The following is a 16,991-nucleotide window of genomic DNA, read 5'->3' on the forward strand; positions in this document are numbered from 1 at the left end:
ATGCATTGCAATGAGGAAATTAAACTTATGTGTTAACTTGTACAATGTCTTACTAAAGACTGTTCATTTTGTATTAAAAGTAAGTGTCAGTGAGGCAGAGTGAATGAGAATGGTGTTTAGTTAGTGTCAATGAGGCAGAGAGTGAGAACAGTGTTTAGTTAGTGTTAATGAGGCAGAGAGTGAGAACAGTGTTTAGTTGGTGTTAATGAGGCAGAGAGAGTGAGAACAGTGTTTCGATAGTGTTAATGAGGCAGAGTGAGTGAGAACAGTGTTTCGATAGTGTTAATGAGGCAGAGTGAGTGAGAACAGTGTTTAGTTGGTGTTAGTGAGTGAGAACAGTCTGTTTAGTTAGTATTAGTACGTGAGAACAGTGTTTAGTTAGTGTTGGTGAGTGAGAACAGTGTTTAGTTAGTGTTAGTGGAGCAGGGTTGGAGTGTTCAGGGGCAGAGGTCCAGTGAGACAGTGAGGTAAGTGATGCGTACTGAGCTGCTCCAGCTCCTTTAAGCTGTCCACTGAGCTTAAGCTCTAGCATGTCATCCCAGCTCATCAGTGGGCCTTCCAAAGAACAAACAAACAAACAAATAAATAAATAAACTGTGTTTATCTTAAACGTTTCTGAAGAAGAGAGGCAATCTGCTCTGACCTACTTAGGACAGCGTGTGATTTTGTTGTGCATCTTACTCTAATATGGTGTGTCAGTGAAAGGTGCAGTTGAGGACATGAATTCATTTTATGAGTGAAAAATAGACAGAAGAATAAATGAATAAATAAATATAGACAGATAATAGGAATCTGATTGGAAAATTCCAATTTAATTTGAAATGGCATTGAGTTTATGTGCATCTGTGTGTGCGTGTGTGTGTGTGCACACGCACGCATATGCAGGTTATAGATACTTGCTTTAAAGGAGGGGATTTTTGTTTTTGAAAAAGAACAGTTGTGTGTTTGCTGTGTGAAAACCATAAAACACTCAGGATTGAGAAATATAAAAACACAGGGTCTCTGGAGTATAGGAGCAGCTGAATGAGCATCATTCCCCTCAACACACACATTGTGTCTCTTCCATGGGAATATAACTGCCTCACAGACTGCAGGGCAAAGCATGGAAGAGAGGAGGACCGAGAGACTGCGAGACACAGAGCGTGTGTGTGTGTGTCTGGGGTGTAGGGGAGAGGTTGATGTTCATCTGTTTATTTGTGTACCCCAGAGACTTTGTCTCTCTGCTTGTTTTGAGGGTGGCAGCTGTGGCCATGACGAAAAACCACAGAAGAGACTGAGAGAAAGTGCCGGAGAATGTGTGGCCAGGGGAGACGCTTTAGTCAGTATGGAGGGATGACGACCTTTCATGCACTAACAGTGAAAGGGAGCAAGTTGTATTAATGGAATATGTTACACGTTAAGGGTTTGACGTTGACTCGTGTTCATTTGGGTCTTGTAGGTATGGTCGGTGGAGACAGCGTAAGAGAGCCTGGGTTTGTGAGTGAAGGAGTGGGTTGGTTTGGTTCCTCCCCCGTGCCGAAGAGGGAGCCGTGCAGACTCAGAAACGAGGCACCTCCGCTCAGTCAGGAATAGACAAGTTCTCATTAAAATTAACTCTGCCCTACTTATTCCCTGTGTAAACACAAAATGCTTTCCCACGCCTGAAAACGTGACTGAGGGGCGTTAAATGAGTCCCTGCCCCCCCCCATGCAGGTACATCAGCTCTGACAGTGCTTTCAGAAAAAACACATCACTTTTTTTTTTTTGGTGCATACCAACATGGCATAATATATTATAATAATTTACTCTCCATTTCTCCACGGACTCTGTCAGTCTCAACTGAAAAAAACATCTGAGAAGTTTTTAGGCAAAAAAAAAAAAAAAAAATCAATCTTTCATAAAAATTTCCACATCTCTGTCGGGTTCTTTGAGGTTCCCTCTGCCAGGGACTGCAGATCAAAGTGAAGAGTGACACAGCATCATTCGAAACCAAACAAATAAATAAACAAACAAAGACTCTGACGACAAGGCACAGTTCACAGAAATGGAATAAAAATAAGCAAATCAAAGACCTCCAGTGTGCCTTTCATAACCATCAAAACTACCTATAGTGGTAGGTGAAGTATTGGATGGTATGTGAAGCATTTTGGGTATAGAATGGTCTGTGGGTGTTTGTATTCCTCTCTTCCTTCGGCGACACAGAATTCACACACACACACACAGGGCAGCGGGCCAAGGGCACTATAACACTGCTTTTCCTGTGTTGACAGTAACCAGAGGGCATCGGACACATTTCAAAGAGATGAACTCTGAAATATTCATGTGATGTTCCAACTCTCAGGACTTTTGCCATCTGTTTTTGGGACTCTGTGTATGTGTGTGTGTATGTGTGTGTGTGTGACTAAAGGAGGATGGTTCTGCACGCTACAGGTTCTTGGTATGGTGTAGGTCTACACTAAAATTACCCATCGCTCTCCTTCTCTCTGTTTCTCTCTCTCGTTTTGTTTTGTTTTGTTTTTAAGTGTAGGGCTATTATAAAATCAACATTTAATGAAGATTGAGTATGAATAATGAAAAACAGTGGAAGATTTTTTTTTTAACAATATGCACCGAAAATGTTATATGATCCAAGACAATTTTTTGGAAAGAAGAATTACATGTTATATGTATATATTTGGGTTATACATAATTAATTTACCAGCGATGAATGATAAACAAACGTCAAAGCTAGAGTGAGGACGGAGTCCGGGGAAACATCTCAGTTGCAAAATTCAGAGAGTCACAGGTGATGAATGAATAAACAAATAACTACACATGTACACATAAAGAATGAATAAACAAATAACTACACACATTCACATGTGAATCTGTTTTTATCTGTGACTCTGATCTCGGTCACTAGGTCTGTGTGGCTGTTGGTTCTTGAATGCACTCGTTCTGACTGAAACATCCTGAGAGATTCATGACACGTCTAAGTCAGCATGATTCTCGCTCTTTTTTTGGTCTTTTTTTGAGAACAGTTCTTAGCCTGTATGTATTTGTAAGTAGAATAATAAGACAACAGTGCAGTTTCAGCCTGTTTCTGTAAACAGTAAATTCATCCAAATTTGCCTGTACTGGCTTCACAGAATCAATCAGAGCACCATCCAGTGTCAATGTTCTCTGAGACATAGAAATTTTAGACAATTTTATCTTTCCTCTGTTCACTGCTGTTTGAAAATTTTCTAGAAATCATGCAGCATTTAAAGTGTTTGGAAGCACATTTGTGCAACAGGGCATTTGAAACGCATGAAGACATGGCATATAAATCTTTATTATAAGTATTCAGAATTACTGAGGAGAAAAAAACATCTAATGAAATAATGATGAATAATGTAAGCTCATCCAAAAAAAAAAAAAAAAAGACTGAAATTGCAGTATTTGGAAGCTGCGAACATGAGCTGTGCATGAATGTGAAATGAAAATGACTGAGAAGGATGTGTGGTAGCATTACAGAGGGAGGAGTTTTCTCCTCTCCTCTCGTCCTCTGCATTGTGCCTTCAGATCTAGGTCTTTGGCCCTCAGGTACAGACATGTCACTATTGTTTATTCTGATAAAAGTCTTTAAACGCATCACACGCACTGCTGCCTTCTCCAATCTTACCGCCACAGATCCTCAGGCAAGCATGTGGCTACAGAGGGGGGTAGAGGAAAAAAAAAAAAAACAAACAAGCAAAAAACCAAGAGACACAAAATGTGTAGCCCCCACCCCCTCCCAGAACACACAGTCACACTTACAAACCATTCCTCCACCCCAGCCCACCCCCAACTCTGTCCACCCCCCCACCCAGCCCTGCTTCTCCCAGATGCTACAGTCTGGATTGCTCCAGCAGAGAGGCAGAGGGAGGGGAAGGAAAAACCTGTGAACTTCAGAATGATTCTCTCTTTCTGGTCCTATCACTCCTCACTGGATTTCTGAAGGCTTAGAAAGAGCAAAAGAGAGAGAAGAGAAAGAAAGGAGGAACCAAAGCGTGAAAAGGGGGAAAGAGAGGGAGGGAGAATGCTTTTACAACTCTTTAGGATCTTATGGACTTTGCATTTCTGCTCCATGTATGGTGGAGTTGTCAGGTAAGGGCGTAAAAATGCGCTGAGCTGATGTCTAATGGTAAATGTTTTAATGGTGCATGTGTTTTCATGCTGGACAAAACAGTGAGAGTGAGATTTCTAAAAGTCTCATCTGTGTTGCCATTTTTACTCATTGATGCTTGCTTCTTAACAGGTGCGTGTGCACACATATATCCAGGTCATTGTGTATGTGTGTGTGTGTGTGTTTGATATAAGCAGGCTCTTGTTTCTTCAGTACTTGTGTGTGTGTTTGATATGACCAGGCTGTTGTTCTGCTGGTGTGTGCATGTGTATGTGTGTTTGTCTATATGTGTGTGTGCGTGTGTTTGATTGGACCAGGCTGTTGGGTTTTTTTTATGTGTGTGTGTGTGTGTGTGTGTGTGTGTGTGTGTGTGTGTGTGATAGGACCAGGCTGTTTTTATTTTGGTGTGTGTGTGTATGTGTGTGTGTACAAAGGAGGAAATCAGAACTGTATTTGTGTTTCTACTGTCTATAAAAATCACTTTAAAATCGAAACAAGGAAACAAGCTACTAAACGTATTAAATTACTCAACTGCATGAAAACCAGAGAAACCTGAGGCATTTTATGTTGCAGGCTTTGTGGGATCTCTATGCTTATAGTGGCATTTCTGTTTTAACAGTTTCATTGGGCATGATTTTCACATGGGGGAAAAAATCATGGAATTAGGAGGAATTGGTCCAGAAAATGCTCCTATATGGCACAGAGTCAGAGAAGGCAAAACTTATGGCCTCTCATGAGACAGAGAAAGAGAGGGAGGAAGAGAGAGAGATACAGAGAGAGAGATAGAGAGAGGGAAATATGCGACAGTTATTCTTACAATTACTTAAACATCCATGTCCTACATTAAATATTAACTTATACTACAACTGTCAATTTAGGCTGAGGACAGGAAATGAATTTGCTTTTACCTCGTAAAGTGATCTCATGGGGGAACAGATTGAACATGTTACTCTCGGAATGGTAGTGCAACTCAGTGAAATGAAAATGGACAGATCAGACAAGAGTTTGAGTGGATTTATTTCTTTATAGGCATAAGAATCAGAGAAAATGATTCCATAAATGGAGACAACTGTCTCAGAGATAATTAGGACGTTATCTTTGAGGCTTCAGACACTAGTCCAAAAACAAAAATATGAACAGGAATCGCACCTATGTTTAGTTTTGGTTTAGTGTCATATTCTTGTGAATTTTTGACAGATAAAGCTCAATTTCCATTTTTATTTTCATCTCTCCTATACCTTTACTTGGCTAACTCTCTCTCTCTCTTTCTGTCTCTGTCTATTGTTCCATCTCTCTCTCTGTCTACAGTAGGGAGCAGATGAAATCTCCCAGTAGTCGTGTGGTAAAACCCATGTCTCCGTCAGACTTTCTGGACAAACTGATGGGTAAAACATCAGGATATGATGCTCGCATTAGACCTAACTTTAAAGGTACCTGCCTGTGGTTCTGAAACATTCTAAACTTCTGTCATCACAGCCCACCACACTACCGCAGGACAGCCCACCACACTACCGCAGGACAGCCCACCACACTACCGCAGGACAGCCCACCAGCCCACCACAGTTCCACAGGATAGCCCACCACACTACCACAGGACATCCCACCACACTACCGCAGGACAGCCCACCACAGTACCGCAGGACAGGGCTGACTAGGCATTTCATTAGTTAAACTTCATTCATTAATAATGTCAACTCCATGTTTATGGGATTTCCTGCCATGACAACTGTGACAACTCCAAAAAAAAAAAAGAAAAAGAAAATCAGAGTACTTCATTTTTACTTTTCAGACCCCCCCGCCCCCCCCGCCACCATCACCACCACCCACCCACCCCCATCTCTCTCTTTCTCTCTGTCCCTTTCTGTTTCTCTCTCTCTCCACTCATATGATCGTGAGCGCAGGGTGTGTGGGATTTAAGCATAAGGGATGCAGTGAGACAGGTGGGAAGAAGATACACAGGCAGAACATCATCTTTTCACTGAAATGTGCACTCTCTTTTTCAAAAAGCAAACCGCACAAGACTGCAAGACAGGAAATCTCCTACAGTCACTAATACAGCGGCGCTGCTGTGGTAATGTAAGATAAGACCGTATCATCAACCACGACAAAGTGTCAAAACAGCGGAACAACTTCTTATAAATGTGTTCGCAGAAACTTTTCCTTCAAGCATTGCTGTCTGCTTGAATAGGCTTTAACCTACAGACCTCGATAAGGCACCATCTCTCCCTCCCTCTCTTTTTCTCTCTCTCTCCCTCTTCTTCTTCATCATGTTCTCTCTGTCTTTCTCAGTCTTTCATTTGGCCAACCCACTCAGCAGATTCTGTTTGACACACTTCCTGCGGGCTCTCTCTCTCCCTCTGTCTCTCTCTTTCCTTCTCTCTTTCTGCTCCCCCACCCTTTCTTCCTCCCTCTCTCTCTCTCTCTCAGTGGGCATTTGGTGAGTTATGCATTTTTCAGCTCTGCTCCACATCTCTGACAAGTGTATGTGAGGGAATGTCCCTCCAGATCATCTAAAAATATAAGTAATGTCACTAACATAAAATCAATAAATAATATTCCCCTCTGAATATATGATGCCATTAGTTATTTATTCTCTCTGCGGATAAAAAGAAGTCAGACCTTTAATTGGAGCATACTTGGGGGGAAAATCCACATTTTGGGCTATGTATTCATTAAGGAACCTTTGTCTGATCCCAACTGTTATCCCAGAGTACTGTCATTGCTTGGATGAACTGATTGGAGGAAACCTTGTCATCAGGGATCATTTAAATGTTTAACAGTAGCAATAGTTTCTGATATGTAATGCTAAACAGTTTCATCTCCTTTAAAACTGGCTATGACACAGTAATTACTGTAAATGTGTTGTTTTCCCTTGTGCTTTCTAAGTACTGAAGTGTTTGCGTGTTTGGCTCTGTGTGTGTGTGTGTGTGTAATATGTTTGTTTTTCGTTGTGTTCTACTTAGTGCAGATACTATAATAATGATGCCGTCTTTTAGGGCCTCCGGTGAACGTCACGTGTAACATCTTCATCAACAGCTTCGGCTCCATCACCGAGACAACAATGGTAGGAACGTTAAATAGACCGCAGTCGTAATATCTGTCATTTTACATCAAAGTTAACTACTGTAACCGACGAAATGTGTTATTCGGAACGGTTAGGATGGAGGTGGTCCGCTGCTCTAAATAATGAAAATATCACCGGGATGTGACATCTATTCCCTTTCTAGGTTGCGGTCAACCTACCGCGGCCTAATTCCTCTTGCCAAAGAAAAGGAAGACACGCGGAACAGAGCAAAGGCAGAAATGGCTGACAAACATAAAATGTGAAATTCTCAAGCAAGGATTTCTTAAAATGTACCTTCTCATTCATTAGATATATTTTATATCACTCATTTACCATCTAATTTCCTGATACGAAGACGCCGCAAAGGAAAGCGTAAATCATATCTCTTAGAAAAGACGTAATCGAAAAGAAAGCTAAATGTCTATTCAAATGGTTCAAAGTAGGGTTGCCACCTTTTATGTGGAGAAATAAGGGACGCCCCGCCAAGACCCCCCTCCCCCACCAAGTCCTAGCTCAGGTTTTGCTTAACACCGTGGCAGTGTGATATACATGTGTCAACTTTGCAGCTGTTACCTGTAGAGGAGGCGTCATTAATTTGATTGAAAATGTGTATGGATTAGGCTGTTAAATACAAAAGGGCCCCCCCCCTCCCCCTAAATTAGGAAAAAAAATAATTAAACGTGTATCAAGTTTGTGGCTTATACAGGATAGACTGATAGGGTTATTTATTTAGATGTTTTAAGTTGTGCATTGTCATATTTATATAATGTATCAGATTTATGAATTATAAAATAAATAACTATCTCAACCTTCAGCCCAAAATGTAAGAGAGTGGATGGAATATCAGGATGATATTTGCACCGATTATTGCCTAGCTATTTGTACTAGTTACTGTGTAATATAGGCTATAACGTAAGCTACAATATGGGCTACAGGTGGCAATATACAATTAGACAATACACCATGTCCGCCTCGGGGGAAGTCTGGGGTATAAGGAATGGAGCGATTCCACTCTGTGTGGTCTACTCTGCTCGGACATGGGTAGCAGTACTGTTTAAGGTTATACATCCCTCCATGGACGACCGAAAAGCTCGATGTATTTGGCGCCAGGGAAAGGGCTGACCCACTGATCATGCAACCCAATATCTCGACAGCGTCTTACGTTTCACCGGGGGACTTGATACGTCATTGAAATAATAAGGAAAAGGAAAATACAGCGACTGAGGGTGCTATTATTAATTGTAAGCTCCAAGGCAACCTCTGAGTTACACCTAATGGAAACGATGACGCTGACGTGCAGTCTAACACAGCACCCAGAGCTTGTTGGTCTATAGTTCACCACTGAAATTAAACTTCCCCAATCCGCTTGTATAACTGGTTTGATTTTACCTAATATTATGTTATTCTCAGCACTTTGAAGGCCTAGTGTATATATGAAACGACATGTACGAAATTACGTGACAAATCGCGTCCCTTATTGACATTTTATTTTCCAATGCAGGACGATCCCGTATTATAAGGGACTGGTGGCAACCCTAGTTCAACGTGTGACTGAATGTGATGATTAATGAGAGCTTTTCTACTTAGATGGTTTTTAAATTTTGGCTAAATCTCTGGGTAATAATATTCTAATGGTGAAGTGTTATTGAAACAGACGTTCCACCTCCAGGTGATGTTCTTCAGCATCCGAAATGACACCGTCAGCCTCACCATGTCGTGTCTTAACTGCACCGCAGCAACTTTTCACCTTATCGCTTTATTTTCCCGCCTCGCGTTACAGGATTACCGTTTAAACGTGTTTCTAAGGCAACAGTGGAACGATCCACGACTGGCCTATAAAGAATATCCCGATGACTCGCTTGACTTGGACCCCTCTATGCTGGACTCTATTTGGAAACCGGACCTGTTCTTTGCTAATGAGAAGGGAGCGAATTTCCACGAGGTCACTACAGACAACAAACTTCTGAGAATATTCCAGAACGGGAACGTGCTTTACAGTATCAGGTGGGCATGGAGATCCATACTACAGCTTTTCCCCTGTGCCAAAATTCATGATACCATGAATCTCGTCCAACTCACACCAGTTTCTGATTAAACTTATTTGAGTGGTGATAAAGCAATGAAGCATCACCTCCATGTATCTGTTCACGTCGTAAAGTGCTTGCCGTGACTTTTGGTATGTGTCCAAACAGGCTGAATGTGTTAATAGTTGTGTGGTCTTGATCCACTGGCTATAGAATGCTTGTACTCTTTGATAGATATTAATTTATGAGATATACGTATGTCTGTATCTACACAGTATGCATAGTAACTGTTTTGAACACCAAACACCATCATCCACACGTCAGAGCCTGTCAGTGTGTATCCATCAACTTGCCGATTCCTGCCTCTTCTCTCTGTCCTCCTAAATTTTTACCATGTTTCTTCACTTTTTATTTATTCATTCATTCATTTTTTTTACCATGCCTCCCTTTATTTTATCTCTCTTATTTCTTTCATTTCATCTCTCTGTCTCTCTTAGGTTGACTCTCATTCTGTCCTGTCCTATGGATCTGAAGAACTTTCCCATGGATATTCAGACATGTACTATGCAGCTGGAGAGCTGTAAGCTTCTCCTCTCTTTTCTTTTTTCTTTTCTTTTCTTTTCCTTTCTTTTCTTTTCTGTTCTGTTCTGTTCTTTTCTTTTCTTTTCTTTTCTTTTCCTCTCTGTCGATACTGCTTAGTGATGAAGTTTGTGCTGCTATCCTCCTGTCTGTCTGTCTGTCTGTCTCTCTCTCTCTGTAGTTGGGTACACTATGAATGATCTGATATTTCAGTGGTTAGATGAAGGTCCAGTGCAGGTGGCTGATGATCTTATGCTGCCTCAGTTTGTGCTGAAGGAAGAGAAAGACCTGGGCTACTGTACCAAACACTATAATACAGGTATACTGCTTTATTATACATTATTACACACACACACACAACAAAATCACACTCATCCCTGACTGCTGTCTAAGCAACGATGCCATTGTTCATTTTCAAATATGAAATGGATCATTAGTCTTAAATCCATTTTGTGCTCAGTGAAGTCGCATGCGGTGCTGTGTGCAGGTAAATTCACATGTATTGAGGTGAAGTTTCACCTGGAGAGGCAGATGGGTTATTACCTGATCCAGATGTACATTCCCAGTCTGCTGACCGTTATCCTTTCCTGGGTTTCCTTCTGGATTAACATGGATGCTGCCCCTGCCCGTGTGGGCCTTGGCATCACTACTGTACTCACCATGGCAACCCAGAGTTCTGGATCCAGAGCCTCCCTGCCAAAGGTCAGCATTACACTGACCTGTGTGTTGTTGTTCATCTTTTATATGAGGTGGTGCATGGAGGCTGTAACTGCATGTTTTGACTAGACTGCAACAAAGTTGCATTTTTCTGAAGACATGCAGTTTGTAACACAGGTACAGAGTCAAAGGGAATTGCAAAATGTCGTTAATGTGGACTGGAAAGTGTTAGATATGATGTTTACTTTATGAGAAGCTGTGATGTATGTGAGTGTATGTATGTGTAGTTTATGTGTGTGATGAACTGTGCAGGTGTCTTATGTGAAGGCGATCGATATCTGGATGGCTGTGTGTTTGCTCTTTGTCTTCGCCGCCCTGCTGGAATACGCCGCCGTGAACTTTGTCTCCCGGCAACACAAAGAGTTCTTCAGGCTCAGGAGAAAGCTGAGGGAGGAGCAACGCAAGAGATCTGTGAGTGACAGCTGGGAAATCCCATCTCATCATTGGCTACTATTGCCTTAGTCCTCCCCCTATCTCCCAACTGGCATCTGTTTTCCAATGGTAATAAACACTCGTCCTGTCAGCTGACTGAGAGTCTTAGAGCCTCAGGAAGAACCACACTCCCTTCACCATAATCTCCCTTTAAGGGTGTGAAAACAGAATGTTGTGTAAAGAAAGAAAGCCTCTGGAACAGGGCCAAGCAGAACATTCTAGACTTCGCAAAGCACCTCAAGCTGTGGCCCTCAGTTCAAAATCTTGGAATTTCTTGTTTTTCAGATGTTTTGCAAATTACAAATTGGTGACAAAATTTCCTCAGGAATTTTACGATGTCTTCTTTTATTATGATGTTCATAGTTAACTATGTTCTTAGAATTTTTAGACTCTTAGAATTCTAGAATCTATGCATGCAGATGACAGCTTCTGGGCACCGTTCATTCACAATGTACTGGGAAAGTTGTGTTTGTGTGTGGTGTTGCATCCTAACTTTCTTAGCTTTGTGTAACTCATTGGGAGATTTATCTGCAGGGCAGAACCATGTTCCCCTCACTGTGGCTATGTCACCTGCTTCCATGAGCATGTATTTTTCAGTGTATTTGTGCGTGTGTGCATGTGTGTGTGTGTATGTGTGTTTGTGTACATGACCAGTTCAGCAGGAAGAGTACGGTTCAGCCGGTTGTCTGATCTCGTATGCTGGTGTTCAGAGAGAGCGGTGACCTGAACACAATGTGCCTCCTCTGAGACCCACACGCCTTACGAGCAGGGTGTCCTCAGGGAGAGACATCAGGATTGTCTGCACACAGAGACACACACACACACGCACACATACACACACACACACATGCACACACAGGCACACACAGACACACACATATACACTCAGAAACAAACACATGTATTTACAAATGCAAGTACCGGTGCTGGAGATGTCAAGACTTAAGAAGAATGCCAAAAAACATATGCAAATGACCTTAAAAACCTACTCACCGTCTTGGAAGAAGGCACAAAAAGTCCTAGAACAAAGACAGAACTAAAGCAAGAATGTTTAGTGCAGAAAAGCAGGAAATAAACAGAAAAAACACCACTTGAATGCAAAATCAAAAAACTTTCCTCTGAAGGAGACTACTCTATGTTTGATAAAACTTCTCTCTGAAGGAGACTACTCTATGTTTGATAAAACTTCTCTCTGAAGGAGACTACTCTATGTTTGATAAAACTTTCCTCTGAAGGAGATCGCTCTATGTTTGATAAAACTTTCCTCTGAAGGAGACAACTCTATGTTTGATAAACTTTCCTCTGAAGGAGACAACTCTGTGTTTGATAAAACTTTCCTCTGAAGGAGACTGCTCTATGTTTGACGTTCTTTTCCAGCTTACCTTCATCACATGCTCTGTCATACAGGTGCCTATAATTTTTATGTATGATGCATTTAGAAACGTACAATGGATGTTATATCACCCTCTTTCTGAATGGGCTTTAATCTGCAGATATGTTATGAGACCAGTAAAAAGCTCTATGTTCATTGGATGCCTGTCCATTGGTGTACAGTACAGCTCTGTATGGGTCAGGGTTGAGGAGATACTGCAACAAGTGAGAGAGTATTGATTCTGTTGCATTTGAACTTGTGACTGGAACCATTAGAATGGTTAGTTTCATCCAGAATGGTGGAGGCCTTGTCTCCCAGTATCTTAGTTACCTCCTTAAAGTTTGTCATTGTTATAACAGTTACCCACATATTTGTTAGTCCCTTAGACATTTACTGATTTACTCAAAACTACATTGATTTACTGTGCTTGGATTGGATGTTTTGACTCTGCATTCCCAATAAAATATTTTTTAAAGGGATTTAAAAAAAAAAAAGTAGGAACCACCGCAAGGTTTTCGTCCTGTCATCAGACATGTGGTTTGTGCAATTCTCAGTCATTCTCACAGAAGGCGGAAACAAGACTATTGCATTCTTGAAATTGGATTTCAAATGTAGATGACAAAAACGACAGGAGATTCATAAACACTTTCTACTGAAGTGACACATCAGAATAAATTATTTTGATAATTTCACTCCAGGGATGTTAGTGTTTAAGGGGCCCAAACGTAAAGAGATGCACAGATCCTGTTAGAATATTACATAGTATTCCTTCAGCTGTTAAGGCTCTGAGCTCTGTGAGACAAACGGTGAGTAAATAAACATTGTGAATGTGCTGTTTAATAAATGTGCTCAGTAAATGGACATATGAATAAGTATGTTGAGTGAATGATGCTGTATTTAGTACATGTGTTTAGTAAAACATTTATATTTAGTAAATGTGCATGTGTTTGGCTAATGTGTTTTAGTAAATTTGTTTAAGTAAATACATATGTGGAGTAATTGTAGATGTGTTTAGTAAATACGTATGCTTAGTTCACGTGTTTAGAAGGGGTGTAACGGTTTTGTACCGAAACCAAAAAAGTGGTTCTGTAGTCCTCAAGTTCACACTGGGTGTGTTGTGAACGGTGGGTTTTTTCCCCACATTTCAGCTGTTTAAGTTCATTTTCCCCCCAGAAATGTGATGCCAAATCACAGGGGATATATATTATTCGTATAGGAGAACATTCCCCGCTGTGTGATTTCGATCGTTAAGAATAGCTTCAATCCAAAATTGAAGCCGGTACACCCTCACCTTTTCATTTCTTACTGCGAGAAAATAAATGCCCCGTGCTTATCATTACGGCTCGCATACCCTGTAACCGAGCGGACGATTACGACAGCTTTAATGACTGTCGACCAATTACCAAATTTAACAGTTTAAAAAATTGTGACATTGCTCGTTTCATAAAAAATGTAAGGTGTTTTGGAATACTTGAATCCACATAGATGTAATCTCTAGGCTTCTCTAAATCTCTAATTTGTAGGTTTCTCTTGTCTTTCTTATATCGAAGAAGCAGTGCATTGACTTGAAAAAGGTCAGAGCAGTACGTCATCATTTTGCAGTCGTCATGTGTGTCTGTTCCTGCTGAAATGCAATGCTTGAACGCTAGTCCAGAAATTGTTTAGATACTGAAATTCTTTCCACTCAAATAACTGTTGTTCAAGTCTAGTTTTCTTATACTGTGTTTTTTGTAGAAGAAGAACTTGAAAATAACTAGTGCCTAAGTCTGTTTTTTTTTGCTGTCATTTTCTTGAAGGAGAACCTTGAAGTAAACATATTCCTGTTTGGTTCTATGTTACTCATTGTCATGGAGAAAAGCCTTAAAGCAACTGTTGCTCAGTACAGTTTTCTTATACTCATTTTCTAAACAAAACCTTAAAATAAAAAGAATAGAAATTGGTTTTCATCCTTTTTGAAGAGCTTTGTTGCCATTTTTATTGAATTTGCTCTTTTGTGTTAAATTTTTACATGTTTAACTTAAAAAGAAAGAAGAACTTCAGTTCAGAGTGGGTTCAGTTTTCTTTCAAGCCAAACTGTGCTACAAACTGAACTATAGCCCAAAAAACAATGTACAAACTGAACTACAGCCCAAAAACCAATGTACAAACTGAACTATAGCCCAAAAACCAATGTACAAACTGAACTACAGCCCAAAAACCAATGTACAAACTGAACCGTGAACAGGGCTGAACGGTTACATCTCTATTGTTTAGTAATATGTATGTTGAGTGAATGCGTACAGTAAATACATATGCCGAGTAATTTAACATGTGTTCCTAGTGTGCACAGGCAGCGGGTCAGAGCGGAACGACAAAAGGCAAAACGAAAAGCAACAACCTGACGAGCAACAACCCGGCATGCAGAACCAACCCGCGGCCCTGCAGTGCCTGTGCACGGGTACGACATACTCATCACACACACACACGCACACACACAAATACACACAAATACACACTGAACACGTACTGAACATTCACGCAAACAGAACAGCTCCTCCGAACACTGACATACCCACGCACACACACACACAGACACACACATGCACAAACAGATCCAAACACACTTGCATGCGTCCACATGCACTCACACACATGCACACATACACACACACACACACACACACACACACACACACACACACATACACACACACACACACACACACACACACACACGCACGCACTGCACGTGCGGACACACACACACACACACACACAAATACACACTGAACACGTACTGAATATTCACACAGACAGAACCACTCCTTCGAACAGATCCAAACACACTTGCATGCACACACACACACACAAACACATGCACACACACACACAAACACATGCACACACACACACAAACACATGCACACACACACACTTTCTACCAGCATTAAAATTCAGGGAGCTTGAGGGCTAGACATCTTTGTCTTGAATTCTCCGCATCAGTAATTCTAAAGTTCCTCCCTGCATTGTTGCTCTGTGTTTATGCATACAGCATCTTGGTTTTTAATGTGTTCCAAACATTGCTGCTTTGTCCTTCAGGCCAATCTTTTCATCAAATCAACAATCAGTCACAGTCACACAGAATCATGATCTATCACCATTTATGAATTCAATCTCTCAAACACATGAAATGCTTGCCTTCAGTTTCAGCTTGCAGTTCCTTTTTTAAAAACCTTCTAAGACTCTTTCTTAGGTGTATTTGGGTCTACTCCATATGGCTGTACTTAGACACAGTGGGGAAAGAGGTACAATTAAATGGAACATGTCATTAAAAAAAATGCCAGACAACTCTTTGCTCTTATTTTCAGGCCAAATTTAACTCTCACCGTGGGACGTCAAGGTTAAAGCAGAAATTAACACAGCATTAAGCTGATGGTATTGGCAAGACAAGATCTGCTGAAGCCACTCTGTTTGAGTGTCAGACTTAGAGAACAACACACACACACACCCACACACAAAACAGTAAACATATTAGAGCCTGACCAATATAGGATTTTTCAGACCGATACCGATTTCGATATCTGATGATTTAAAAATCCGATAATGATATATCAGCCAATATTCTTTCTTTCTTTTTTTTTCCCCAGAAACGCATAACTTGAACAAAGATTTTCCCTAACATCTGTTATGTGTAGATATGTAAGAGTCCTCACCAAGATAACATGACATAATGCAGTTTAAAAATAAACTTGTTTTATTGTCATAAGCAGTACTTTGAACAAAAGTACAACAAGATATATTAAAGTTTTGATAAATAATGCAGTAAACTGATACAGTGACCTAGAGTAACGCTGCTGTTGAATGCATCTAATACTACATGACTATAGCAATGTCATATCGAGGACTATATATATATATGTATGTATGTATATATATATATATATATATAAATAATTTCAGCAACTATAAATAATTCAGTATTCAGGTATTAGAGAGACTATGACAAAAATTGGGATATTTTGTTGTTTATTTATTCGTTTTTTTTGCACCACTTTCAGGAGGAGGAACTGGCCCAGCAGAATCAGGAGTATTTTTACACTGGTTTCGGACTGGACTCATGTTTGACCGGCGACGGTCCGCTGTCAGAGGCTGCTGCCATGTTCGCCGGCCTTCCGCCCAGCCACACCCTTTTCGAGATCCGTCGGCGTTTCATAGACCGCGCCAAGCGCATCGACACCATCTCCCGAGCCGTCTTCCCTCTCAGCTTCCTCATCTTCAACGTCTTCTACTGGCTCACCTACAAAGTACTGCGTAACGAGGACATCCATGGCCTTATGTGAACTCCTGACGGCCTGCCCGATTGCAGGCAGCTGCTACTCAAGCATCTGCTGCTCCCTCACAGCCAAGAGCAGAATCACAGAAGGAGACGACTGTCTGCCAATCTCAAGGAATCAATCACTGGACTGACTTGAACTCAGAGCACAGGCGCATTCTAACTAGAGAAGAGGGCATTCTGAGTTCCTCATGGGAGATTACCATGACGATTGCTTTCGACATTCATTTGTTTCCTTTTTTTTTTTTTTTAGATTTTATAGTTTCCTTAGTGGTCATCACTGTTTCTTTTTTGTATTCTCCTTGTCTTGGCATTTTTATCCTATGTTAGGCTTTCACAACTTCCTTTGTAATTCTTTATCCGTTTTATTTCACATATACTGTAAC

General features: G+C 40.9%; 1 protein-coding gene across 1 annotated transcript; it reads left to right on the plus strand.

The window, feature by feature from the left end:
• Positions 1-5,048: 5,048 nt before the first annotated feature.
• Positions 5,049-16,612, plus strand: glra4b (glycine receptor, alpha 4b). The gene is made up of 10 exons (XM_030783024.1): positions 5,049-5,065; positions 5,414-5,535; positions 7,102-7,169; positions 8,950-9,173; positions 9,691-9,773; positions 9,954-10,091; positions 10,260-10,474; positions 10,742-10,900; positions 14,623-14,730; positions 16,331-16,612. Exons 1-10 carry the CDS (start codon positions 5,049-5,051, stop codon positions 16,610-16,612), a joined length of 1,416 nt encoding a protein of 471 aa, XP_030638884.1.
• The last annotated feature ends 379 nt before the right edge of the window (positions 16,613-16,991 follow it).

This window comes from Chanos chanos, chromosome 8 (assembly GCF_902362185.1).
Source record: "Chanos chanos chromosome 8, fChaCha1.1, whole genome shotgun sequence".
In the NCBI taxonomy this organism is placed as follows: domain Eukaryota; kingdom Metazoa; phylum Chordata; class Actinopteri; order Gonorynchiformes; family Chanidae; genus Chanos; species Chanos chanos.